Source organism: Strongylocentrotus purpuratus, unplaced genomic scaffold (genome assembly GCF_000002235.5).
Source record: "Strongylocentrotus purpuratus isolate Spur 01 unplaced genomic scaffold, Spur_5.0 spur5_scaffold_12, whole genome shotgun sequence".
In the NCBI taxonomy this organism is placed as follows: domain Eukaryota; kingdom Metazoa; phylum Echinodermata; class Echinoidea; order Camarodonta; family Strongylocentrotidae; genus Strongylocentrotus; species Strongylocentrotus purpuratus.
The window spans coordinates 26,599,751-26,613,446 of NW_022145597.1; the positions used below are offsets into that span (position 1 = coordinate 26,599,751).

At 38.9% G+C, this 13,696-nt stretch overlaps 1 protein-coding gene across 1 annotated transcript; it reads right to left on the reverse strand.

The window, feature by feature from the left end:
• Positions 1-1,416: 1,416 nt before the first annotated feature.
• LOC105443534 (neuronal acetylcholine receptor subunit alpha-9-like) lies at positions 1,417-5,313 on the reverse strand. The gene is made up of 5 exons (XM_030981451.1): positions 5,273-5,313; positions 4,588-4,697; positions 3,652-3,905; positions 2,671-2,955; positions 1,417-2,104 (listed from the first exon to the last, which is right to left on the reverse strand). Exons 1-5 carry the CDS (start codon positions 5,288-5,290, stop codon positions 1,467-1,469), a joined length of 1,305 nt encoding a protein of 434 aa, XP_030837311.1. The 5' UTR covers positions 5,291-5,313; the 3' UTR covers positions 1,417-1,466.
• Positions 5,314-13,696: the final 8,383 nt, after the last annotated feature.

Consider the following 13,696-nt stretch of genomic DNA (forward strand, 5'->3'; position numbering starts at 1 on the left):
CACACCGAGATACATTTCTAAATATATGCAGAGACGATTTAGACAATAAGTTGATACTGACATAGAGGAACATTATAACATCAACTACGACAAGGTCCATTTGGGCTAGCAAAGATTATGTAGATGATGAATTGTTAGTTGACATAGGAGATTACTACAACATCCTTCAGGATGACTATATGCTATTTGAGCTAGAGAACCATTTCTAACATCCATGTGTTGCTTGTCACGGAGGACCATTACAGCATATTAAAGATAAAGATAAAGTTGAGTTCTGGTCATGTGATTGCATTATGAAAGAAACGTTGTGGAATCGATCAGAAAAGGTTGATCATCTAGCATATGCTTGTAAGTATTTGTGTGTATTACAAGGTTCTGGAATCATCAAAATGATAAGAAAAATTGGCACAGTATTTGTAAGGTAACAAGCACTGTTCACAGAAAGATGTATATGGGACTACACAAACATGTGGCATACAAATCTGTCCCGATTTTTATGTTGTTACATGCCATATTTAAAATATTAAGGCATTTGAAAAGCCATGCTTTTCGTGGGATTTTTTTATCTGATGTTCTTCCACTCTTGATAACGCTCACAGATTATTTTTTAATTCCCAGAACTCAACCTTCTCTTTAAGGACAACGTAGACTAAGTAGATGATCAGAAAACTATTTCAAATTCAGTGTGCTAGTCGGGCAAACCATGAAAACATCAATTCGGACTGACAAAGATTATTCTCATCTTAGTAGTTGAGCTCTAAGAAAAATTATAACATCTATCAGCCTATAATGAAGACATAGATTATGTCGAGGGTGAATTGCTAGTTTACTCGGGTCAAGCTCGCTATCCATAAGGATCGCTGTTCATAAGGACCACTATTCATAACGACCGCTATCCATAACGCGCGACAAAACGAATAGCGTTCCTTTATGAATAGCGGCCCTTATAAATAGCGAGCAAACCATAGACAATTTACCTCGCTATTCGTAAGGACCGCTATTCATAAGGACCGCTATTCGTAAGGACCGCTATCCATAACGCGAGACTAAATGAATAGCGGTCTTTTATAAATGGCGGTCTTTATAAATATCGAGCAGACACCGTTGACTCTGAGTTAGGAGAACCATTTTAGCATCTTTGAGGATTGTGACTTGTTTATTATGTAGATCATCAACTCCTTTTCATTTTGCGAACTATTACGAATTTCCTCAAGGATGTTAATGATGGGTTGCTAGGTGACCTAGTGAACCATCCCACCATCCATTGATAGATATGAAGAACCATTATAACATCATTTACAAATGAACTCATGATGTCGATGAGTTGTTAATTGAACTCCAAGAAACATCACAGCATACATAAGTCCATGACGATGACATGGATTGTGTAGATGGTGATGGGTTGCTTGTCTTAGGTGAACGTTCCTTTTCACATCCTTGTTGCTAGTCCTCGAGAACCAAAAGTGCTAGTTGACCTGAAGAACCATCACAACATCCATGAGGATTACACACACGATGTAGATGATCAGGAAGAAGCGGTCCACCACTCTTGCCACATTCTGCCAATCCGATGTAATCTGTTCGTCCTGATCTCTATCAGCGTACCGACTGGCAAGAAACTTTACGTTGTTCTGGATGTCCCTGAAAGAACGATCCTTCCAGCTATACTGACGATGCCCCCCTCCACTATCCCCTCTTCCATTCCCACGACCTCCACCACCTGCTCCGAGTCCTGTCGTACCTCCCGATCGGCCATGCAGCCCACCGCTGTCAAGGTCATTACAGATGTCTCCAGACCCAAGCAGTGTCTCTTCTTTGAGGGCGTAGTCCGTCGCCGAAGCGGAGAGGGATTCGTTATTGCTGATAAGCTCGAAGTGGATCCCCGTGCTGTGGACACCAGCAGGACCAGTGGGTCGATCGTAGAGACTTCCTGTTGAGTTCTTGGACGATTCGACCCTCATACAGAGCATACTGCTGAGGACACGTAGGAACACATGGCGCACCCATCGAGGTACAGGAGAGCGGCGATGGTGTAGGCTGAGGACCAGAACAGTCATGACTGTACTAAACGACACCAGGAATATCGTGATGATGTAGTACCGGGCTGCGGAAAACAACACAAAAGTCCTATTATGTAAAACTGTCCAAGATTAAAGAAAATACTGTAATTTGTGAGATATAAGGCATATTTATTATCAACGGTGGGGAGCATCGTCAGGTAGTAAAGCAGTAATTCACTTTAAATCGGAAATTTTAAAATGCTAGTCAAGGACATATGCCAAATTACTCATAGTTCGGTCTAGTAAAAGAGTGTGACAACGGGATACTAAATAGGAAGAATCTATGGCTATGTTTTGAGCCTCAACGAGTAGTTGACTTAATCCTCCCCCCCCCCCCCCCCAAAAAAAAAATAAAATAAAAAATGTTTAGATATTCAATCGCAATAACGGGCGTTTGACTGCCTAAAATACTGACCTGTTTTACTACATAGAAACTGAAGCCCGATAGCAATTCTATTTTTGAAGACTTAGTATTTTCGCCAGTTTTATGAACTTTGAATAAACCAACATCACGCTAATGAGCTGTGACTCGTATCAATCCCCCGTGTCATACTTCAAATAAATAGCCATATTTTATTCACCTGAGTCCATGAACTGCTTAAAGACTCACCTAGAACTGGAATATTATCACTGGTGGCCGGCATGTTCTCTGCGATCACCAGCATGAAGACTGTAAGGGAAAGGAGAACCGTGATACCCAAAGACACCTTCTCCCCAGAGTTGCAGGGGAGGATGAACTCCAGCACTGACATCATCGAGATCATGACGCATGGGACGATCAGGTTGACGACATAGAACAGAGGCTTCCGACTGATGTTGATGGTAAAGGTGACATCAGGGTACTCTTTATCGGGACAGCAGGAGTACACCTTGATGTTGCTATGAGCTTTGATACCTCGAGAGAGAGAGAGAGAGAGAGAGAGAGAAGAAAGAAAATTGATACAGACAACTTTATTTTTTGGGTAGTCGTATTGATTATTTCAGATATGACGGGGTAAACCGGGGCGGCTTTCTTATGATGTAAGTTGACGATGATGATGATGATGATGATGACGATGATGATGATGATGATGGTGATGATGATGATGATGATGAAAATGATTATTAAAGGTTGTAATTTATCGATTAATGATGGTGATGATGATGATGATCTTGGCGATGAGGGTGATGATTATGACGATCATGAAGAGAGCTTCTGGTGATAGTGATGATGGTGCTGATGATTATGTTAGTGATACTAATATCGAAGAAGAAGAGGATGAGGATGTTGTATCGACGTCACTGATGATTGTAAAGGTCATGTACATGATCATGATCTATTGCATTACCATAAATCTAGCTGGGAAAGATCATCCCAGACCAAATCTACTGGGGACCATATCTGCCGTCGAGTAAACACAAACATCAAGATCGCAAAGACTGTCGAAAAATCAGCCTAAGGCCAATACCAATACAACACTGTACAGCCCTGAGAAATCACGATCGGATTAGGTAATTCATTAGTGTTACATCCGCACATTTCAATATTAAAGTGACGTACATTGTCTTAGGTTTGTTTTTTCAAAAGTAGTTGCAATCTTGTTAGACTTACTCGTTGTGTCCCACTCTCCATTACGCTGCTCGGTGGCCGAATCAGCAGTTCCATCTAGATAGTCGATGAACTTCCTATCATGTTGCCACGACCCCATCTTGAGGGCGCACTCCTGCTGGTCAAACGGGTAGTAGTACACATTGATACTGCATTCGCTGATCATGGTGAGGGGGGCACTCCAGTCAACGGAACCGTCGCTTTTGACAATGGTCAACGTCTCCACTGTCATGAGCTGGTCGTTGTTCGATTGGCGACTGGGAAGGAATCATAATACATAATTTTAACAAAAGCTATTGATCTTAATACATGTTGATCATTACATGTGTATTAATGAGTCAATTCCTTAGAAGCATACATAACTTGGATATTGAACATTCATGACAACTAATTAACTTTGAATTTGACCCTCTGATCTGAGATAAATATGTGCTGATCACTATCAATGTGCATTTTGTCCTTTTGTCCTTTTGAATTGTACTTAGGTAAAATTCCACGTTTTAAAACAAGGTGTCAGTGATGAAGGCTATTCAGAATATTCTGGTGATTTCGAAAATGCCCATCGGACAATTGTCATCCGAGAATTTGCTCGGTTGGGACCATCCATCCTCGGAATATAACAGAATCACATGACAAAGAAACAGTTATTGCCCGGATAAAATAATGTAATGATTCGTACACGTAGTAATATATCTGTAACTGAGAGGGCCTGCGGTCCTGAAAAAGCGCTATATAAGAACTAGCTATAATTATTATTAATTAAAACATAATTCACCCAATCGACTTGATGTGAGAGAGATTTCAGTCGGGAAGTAGGTATCATGAGGGACAATAATCGTGATGGCAAATTTCATCACGGCTTGAAATCGTCCTGGGTGAAGGATTGTCCGGAGATGGTGTGATTTGTCCGGAGCAATTGTCCAGATATTGAAAACTCACGTGTTATAGAGAACAGTATCTGGCAGCCATATCTTGCTTGCGGGTATACGAAGAACTGTAAGGTTGTTGTAGGCTCGGGGCTCCCACATCAGATACTCATCGCGCCACCTCTTCAGAACGTAGGAAGAACATTCAAAGGAGAAAGATAACACTTTCATCACCGGTTTTATTTCGCTAGTCAGCCATATCCTTTCCTAATAGGCCATTTTCGTAATGTAACCAATTTCAATGCATAGGTCTTTGTGAAGTGCCTCAATACAAATTATTTCATTCACCCGATAAGAATAACAGTATTTCAATAGACAGAATCCAAACTGCACACATTAGTTGTTGCCAGGTAGAACAAACATTATGGCTTGACCCACCTAGCAACACTTAATATATGCAGTTGCATTCTGACTATTGAAATTATATTATTCTTATCAGGTGAATGTAATAATTTGTATTGAGGAAATTCACAAAGGATTATGCATTAAATTACGTTACATTACGTTATATTACGAAAATGACCCATTATGCCATCCTTATCTTAATTCAAATAATTAGATACTGTAGCAATTTAATACATCATAATTAAATGCTTCCATATTGTTCAGTAAAGTAAAGACAACTTGGTATAATATACTTAAAGTCGATTAGAATTAAAGTGCATTTCATACTTTGATTAAACAGTGACTGTACTTACCTGTGTCAGCCAGACCATCGTACTCAAAGTCTGGTATTTTTCGTTCTGTAAAAGGAAAAAAAAAATCATTAGTAATGGTATAGTAAAATTGTAATTACCGTATTATTATCATTATCATTATCCTTATTATTATATTGAGCTGCTTTTCACCCATCCCTTCTCTCACCACCCCTCTCTCTCTCTCTCGCTCTCTTTCTCACACACAACCTTGCCCCTCGCACACACACACCCACACTCTCTCTCTCTCTCACACACAACCTTCCCCCTTGCACACACACACACACACTCTCTCGCTCTCTCTCTCTCTATCTATCTTTCTCTCTTTGTCTTACAACCTTGCCCCTCGCACACACACACTCTCTCTCTCTTTCTCTCTCTCATTCTCTCTCTCTGTCTCACAACCTTGCCCCTTTCACACACACACTCTCTCTCTCTCTCTCTCTCTCTCCCTTTCTCTCGCTCTACCCTCACACATCCCACCCTCTCTTTCCCTCTCTTGTCGCAAACAAATCAAGTGACAATGATCGTAATGATTGGCTTCCATGTTTTCGCTTGCTTCTTAAACGCATGACCTACAGTCATACCAGTTATCTCACTAACACGATTATTGGGCCCGCCGCAGTACACTCTCCTCTTCCGTTAATCCAATTTAGGCATCATTATACGTCCATTATCGCGTGTTCTTGCGCATAATAGTCTATGTAATGATTTTCTGTGTTCTGATTTTATCGAACGGGCGGGGCGGAAAATTGTGCATTTGAGAGCGTGTACAGTGATATTTAGAGCATTCGTGGGGATGTTCTACAATTTTCTTGTTTTCTTTTAAGGTAGGGTCAAGGTTTTTCTCCGAAGTTTGATTAATTTTCTCTAAGCATCTCTTTCAAGGTATCCCCGAAGAAGTTAAGATCTTCGGAAGATAGGGAAAATAATGGGACCCTGCTCTTTAATCCCTTTACGCCATGGTTGGCTGTTTAGGAATGTTACTAATTGCGAAATCATTGAAGTGTGAATGATATATCACTGTCTTATGAATATTGACAGCTGCGATACAGACACCTGAGGCTTTAAAACATTTCATGTTTTACAGTCTTCTCCGTTATGTTTTTAACAAAATCAAATTGCATATTTTTGGTTAAACCGATTTTCACATTATGACAGAAATAAAGAAAAAGAAAATAAAGAACAGGGAAAATGAAAGAAATGATAAAAGAAAGAATAACAGAAAGAAAGCCCCTTATAAAGTGTATTATACAGGTATAGTTCCAAAGACCTAAAACTTACCAAACACAATACAGTCAACTAAAAGAGCTTGTAATTCAAACGAAATTTGTCCCTTTGCTCCGTCAAATATTGCAATTTCATTGTCCTCTGTACAGTACTTTTATACATGTTAGGTAAACGCTAGTACAGTTGAACTCTATCATATAATAAGGACTTTTAGATTCTGCACGACGAGAACGTGGACTGCCCTTTTAAGGCAATGTGACGTCCTTTTAAGGCACTGACAGTGACGTCACATTGACTTAAAAGGTCAGTCCGCGTTTTCGTCGGGCAGAATCTAAAAGTCCCTAATGTATCGTAGCACGTTTCCAATCTCTAAACCTTAAATCATTCCTTTCCTCTTTCCTTCCCTTCTTTGTCTATTCCTCTATTGTATAGTTAGTTTATGTTATTACTGACTCAGTTGTACCGACACAAGCCTACTCTAAATGGAATTAACTCCTTCTTCCGTGCTTTAACATACTCTTCAAAATTATTGATAATAATAATAATAATAATATTCGGCTTTTTTATAGCGCTTATATAAACGATTGTGTCTAAGCGCTTGACATGAATACTTTTACCCCGGTCATCGGATTCAGGCTAACGCACACACAACGTATGCACATTCTCCATTCCCTGGGGAGTATTCCAGCCAGTCGCCATTTTACAAACGCACACTTGCTCATCTAACCACATTAACTATATATCATTGATAAGTTATATTGTTTTTTTGTGTTAATATACTCCTATTGTGATCGCAAAGACTTCAGAAAATCAACCAATTGCAATTGCTTTAGCCATGTACGTCCTCTATCCATCGAAACGTGCGAATGTCAAATAATATATTACAACCTCCGAATATGATTTATATAGGATATTTTCAAAAGCGTTTTGAAAATGCCCTTGAGTGGTTCTTCGACGTTCTTTGCGATGGTGTTGCTGTGTTTACTCGACGACAGACGCGGTTCGGAGCTGATTTAGTATGGGATGATCCTTCCCAGCCAGATTTTTAGTAATACAATAGATCAGGATCATGACCATTCATGAAATCTACAGAACATCCTCCTCCTCTTCCTCTTCCTCCTCCTCATCATCAACACGACCACTATCATCATCACCATTGCGATCATCATCATCATCATCATCATCATTATCATCATCATCGTCATCATCACCATCACCATCAACGTCATCATCATCATCACCATCAACATCATCATCATCATCATCAACATCTTCCTCATCATTATCATCATCATCATCATCCATCATCATCCATCATCATCATCATCATCATCACTAATGTCTTTTGGCAAGACGTTAATCTACATTTGCCACTCTCCACCCAGGTGTAAATGGGTACCTGATATGCTTGAGCGCTAGTTACTTTGGCAGCTCGGCTACGACCAGGGTAATATGTGTAAAACGCCATGAGCATCCGAACCTGACGGATACCGGCGCTATATAAATAACCATATTATTATTATTATTATTATCATCCTTATCATCATCGTCATCATCATCCTCATCATATAAAAAATGGAAGAAACTTAATATTACTTTGAAACGTATTGAATTGAATGTCTTTCCTCACCACGTCATTGATCTGTCCTACATAGAGTTCCACAGTGACATTTACACGACTAGTCTCGTTCAAGACTGGCCTTGCAATCCTGTTATACTTGTGGTTAACGAAGAGGTCCTCAAGTAGCTGCTTCTGCTCGAGCGAGGCAGCAACTGAAACAAGATGTGAAAAGTAGGCAAATTATTCATATTATATTGACTGGGCTTGTTCGACTCGGGGCAATATGATCTTAGCTTGGTCAATATTTCTGATGTACCCCGAAAGAAACCCTGTCAATATAATTATTATTACCCATACAAGACATTTGTTTACAAATTATATACAATATTGGCGATTACACAAGCTTGATCCAGAATTTTAGAGGTACTATATTGTTAAAAAATTAACTCACAAATCACAAACCAAACAATACAGACAACAGATTATGATGTCGGAGAAATGAACATAACCAGGGGAATAATTTGTGTTAAATAATAAAATGAAAATCAAGACTAGCTTTTTAAATGTCGTTCAATAGAAGGGTGATGAGAAAAATAATATATACATTTTCATAACAATATAAGTGCACTTAGCACGGAATCAAATTTAATACCATGACAACAATAACCATTCGATGTAAGTAGGTTATTGTCGTCTGGTATAGCGAGAAATCATTTCCTTTCCTATTCGTCATCATAATCGTGTCTTGGGGGCATAAATGACACCTTTTCATCTCTTGCACAGCCATGCCCGTCTGTAGCTACGGACCGAAAGTAGCCTTGTTATGTGTGGTCACGTCGGGGGCGGAAACGCCTTTTGGCTACTGACTGAAATTGATTTACTGAACGTTTGTTTTCTTTTTTTCTCTTTTCATTTTGTCTCATTACATAACGCCAAACGATTCAGAAAATATTTCGATCGATTTTATCAATATTATGCTTTCACAGTCCGAAATGAATGAAATGGAACCCAGTCGTATGTAAGGAAATGCCATTCGTCCAAAGCTGTGATTGTGATGAATGGAATTATCTTAGATAGCTGATAGATGTGCCTCTCAAACTCCTTTTATTATATATATTTTTTTTTTACTCAATACTGAAGTGAGACTATACAACAAGTTGATGCTAGTATGTCGTTGTCAGTTTGTCTAAACATTGATATATCAGTCATTTCAAAACAGCTCGAGTAACTGTTCTGTTCATCAAGTGACACGTATTCTTATTTCAGAATCGATATAAAAATTATCGACTCCGAATTTAAACACCGGGAAAGGGGGGGGGGGGATGGCAATGGAAAGGGATACTCTTTCAATTCACTTTAAAAGTGGGAGGCCTTGGAAGGTTTTGTGTCATATAAATACGCTTGAAAGAAACACTTTCACAGCCCTCTTTCCCATCACTCTTGCTTTGCTTTGTTTGTTTGTTTTGTATTTCAGTTTTTGCATCTTTCTCACTCTCTCTCTGGCGGAGTTTTTCTCTTTTCAGAAGTTATACTGTTTTTATTATTGTTTCTTTTATTTACAGATTATATCATGTCATTTTCAAGCAATTTTTTTTTACTTCGACAGATGAAGCGTTTTTGAAAGAAGAAAAATGAACATGAAATAACTAAGTAGTTTATCATTATCATTATTACTATTATTGTTTTAAGCGAATATGGAAATGCATCAAAGAGTTGTTTTTATTAGCGATGGATGTTGATTAAGAATTATAATTTTGTATTGTATCTTGATTATTCTGAATGTGATGTAAAGTCAGTATGATGTAAATTGCATGATTTTGATTATATGTACCACTTCTGGTATTAAGGAAATTAAACACCTTATACACACACAAAAAACACAATAATATAATATTTCGAGCAGCTAGAAGTAAGAGCACACTTTGTTCTTCTTCTAGCCATAGTTTATCTGTCCATGTATTTTTTATCATGCTTAAAGTGAACGCCGAATTACAAAACCCAAATTGAAAATGATATTACAATAATCGCTATGATGACTTCTTTAAGACTTTCGTTATGGGATACCAGTCAATTCCATCGATTTCAATAAACCCATCCATTTCTCAACTCATATGTCTGCTACCCCCCCCCCCCTTTTTTTCTCTCTCTCTCCCTCTCTCTCTCTCTCTCTCTCTCTCTCTCTTCTCTCTCTCTTTTATTTCCGTCTCATTTTGATATCGTCCCCCCCCCCCCCCGTCACCGGGCATGGTGGCTCAGTGGCTAGAGCACCCGCCTCATGAACGGGAGGTCGTGGGTTCGAACCCCGGCCGAGTCATACCAAATACTTATCAAATGGGACCTTCTGCCTTCTAGCTAGGCTCTCAGCATAATATATTGGAGAAGGGTATTAATAACATATTATGTTATACAGGGCCCGCTGGAAGAGCAGTTTCATAAACTGAAGTGGCTACTCTGGGTAAATAAAACGTTATTATTATATTCTAGTTTTATGTTGTCTCTATATATAACCACTCTCCCCCCCCCCCTCTCTCTCTCTCTCTACTTCATTTTCAATCTTCTCCCCAAGTTCCTCCTCCTTTCACCACTCTCTCTCTCTCTCTCTCTCCACACCTTCCCTCGAGTGCTCCCTGGCTCCCTGTTTAATGCTCCCCTGTCATGTGCTTGATGAGATAAGGATTCTCGCTTTGCTTTTCTTTCTGTCCCATTATCATCTCTTATTACCGATCTGCTTTCATCTCTGTCTCTTTTCCATTCCACAATTTCGCCACCTCCCCCTCTCCCTCTTTTTGTTATTATCTCTCTCTCTCTCATTCTCTCTCTCTCTCTTACACTCTCACTCTCTCGTTCTTTCTCTCTCTCTCCTCTCTCTCTCTCTCCTCTCTCTCGCTATCTCTTTCTCTCTCTCTCTCTCTCTCTCTCTCTCTCTCTCTCTCTCTCTCTCTCTAACCATCCTACTTAGCCAAATGCTTTCACGCAACGTTATATCAGTGCCATGGGCTATCCCTATTATGCTCAGGCGTTTTGCTATCTCAACATAAATACACTCAAGGAATTTAGCCGCCAAAGTTATGTTTGTGACGGTGAAATTTAATTATTTTTGATTCAGACGTTGCGATCTGGAATTACCTCAGGTTGTTTGTCACATATACGGATTCAGGGTGGAGTATCCTGCTGTGTGGATAAATGTGCGTATGTTTGTGTGTGGGTGTGTGTATACATATTGAAGTCGACTAATTCAGCTCAAAAGCAACTCAAGTTGAATAGTGCATTAAAAACCCATTTTACTGTTATTTTCAATTTCCGATGGTCCTGTTTACTATTGTTTTAAAATGCAAAAGATTATTTTGGAAGGACCCATGATTTATTAAACTTGCAGCATATCTTTAGAAATAACTCTTTAATTGTTTTAAATGTCTGTGAATTTTTGAAAATATTGGCAAATTTGACTTTTAGAAATACAAAAATAAACAGGGTTTCACTTTGTTTGCCCAACCAGACCATGTGGGATTCGCTGGAACTCTCTCACACACAGAAAAAGAATCCTCTTTTTCTTCCGTTTTTTTTTCTTCAATCTTACAAAAATAACCATTTAAACAAACAAAAAAGAACACTCTCACATTTATCTCTCTCTTACGCTATTACAATTGGAGCATACACTCTCTTCTTATTATACACATGATATAATGTCGTGCTTTTTTTCATAATTATACACTGATGTATAATAAAACGTGACACACATACTATACTATTTATGTATCTTACTTATAAATGTATCTAAGTTTAGTAGTTGACTCGGGACGCCCAATTGGAGTCGTCTGCCACCTTGTCGGTACGATCGTTGTTGTTGCTCAGAATCACATTGAAACATAATAATTATGGACATTGTTTAATTGGGTGTCAACTAAAGCGGGTACACCCAAGCATTTTCGAGTAGATTTTCTACGAATTCTACATTATTCTCTGTCAACCATTAGGCGCCACAGCACAGTGGTAGAGCAGTGGTTTCTTAAACTGGGATATCCCGGGATCAAAACCAGGCCGATGTGCTTGCGCCCTTTGGTAAGGCAGTAATCTTTATTACCATTGCTTTAGAAGAGGACATGAAGCCGTCGGTCCCCTCGTTGCTTACTTTTTTTGAAGCATAAAAATGCTTGATTTGTAGTCAGGTAAAGACAAACGATCATATAATCAAACAAAATAAACTCCACCCCCAAATTTCGGTTCACCACTAGTATTAAAACATCATCGTTCGGTTTGTTCAAAACAATTTTTAAAGTCTTGTGAAGAATATATTTGTCATATTTTCTTCGTCCCAAAAGAATATGATGTTCCTGGATGTGTCTTGGTTCAATGAGTGATTCAAATAATTATCAATCAAAGGTCTGAGGGTTCGAATCCCAACCCAGCACTAACGTCTTTTGATTCACCATTAATCCACAATAGCCACTCTCTACCAAGTTGTAAATGGTCAAATGGCAATTGCGGGAGGAATAATAATTGCATGGCGCTCATAATGAATATTTATGCAGATAAGGCTTCCCTGAGTAAATAAAATTTTGTAAAAAAAACATTTATAAACCGTACAATTTTATCTCTCTCTCTCTCTCACCCACTCTCTCTCTCTCTCTATATCAGCCTAGCTTTATGTACAGATAGAAAACATTGGAAGTTGATTTAATATCTTGCCCTTATTTATTGGCCCTCACTTAACTTTCCACACTATCTTGGGAATCTCAAAAAGTAGAAAAGAAATCTCAACGGAAAAAGAAAATTTCAACTTACCTTCCTCCAAAAATAAGACATCATATATTGCCAGAGTAAAAAAAATGAAGTTGAGCAATCTAGAAAATGTAGTACTCTCTCCCATCTTCCCTGCTTGGGATGACTGACCCATACAACTCTCCGATGATAAAGTAATAGACACCTACGGATAGTCGTACCTCCACCCACAGTTCCGCTTACCCGTGCTCAGGATTACCCATACCCTTCGAGCAGGACGAATGCAGAGAAGGAGGTCGAATCTGTCGAAGATGTGATATTGTCGGCCACTTTCGCTCAAGCCAGCAGACGACATCTGAACGATACTCTTGTGGTGGTATGACTTTTTTTTTGCGTGCGCTGACGCGGTCGTCGTGAGGACGGTTCGCGCGCCTAAATCTTTAAAAGAAAAATATCTTCAGATGATGTCCTCTGATCCAGTAGGAGCTATACAATGATGATACAAAATACAGCAATATTTATAATGATGGTGGTGATAAAGAAGATGATCATGATGATTTTGATAATCATTATGATAATAGTAATGATGATAGAATATTAGGAATTACAATGATTCTTTTTACACACACATGCGTGTATTAAAAGTATGTAATGGTCTACGTACGGGTTATATAAGGTTGTATACAGAGAGAGGAAAGAGAGAAAGGGAGAAAGAGAGAGAGAGAGAGAGAGAGAGAGAGAGAGAGAGAGAGAGAGAGGAGGGCGAGAGTGAGAGAGAGAAAGGAAAGTTTCTTTTAAAGGGAGGGAAGGAAAGGAAAATCGAGAGAGAGAAGGATGTGGATAGGGAAGAGAGAAAATGACGAGAAAATAAACTCCTAGACCGCTTCCAACACCTCTTAGGAAAGTCATTTTTAATT

What these genes read in the sequence shown, in the direction of transcription:
- LOC105443534 (XM_030981451.1), bottom strand. An exon ending in GATACTGTTCTCTATAACAC is followed by an intron (nt 3,906 to 4,587) that starts GTGAGTTTTCAA and finishes ATTCCTTCCCAG; the next exon opens with TCGCCAATCGAACAACGACC. An exon ending in TGATAATATTCCAGTTCTAG is followed by an intron (nt 2,105 to 2,670) that starts GTGAGTCTTTAA and finishes TGTTTTCCGCAG; the next exon opens with CCCGGTACTACATCATCACG.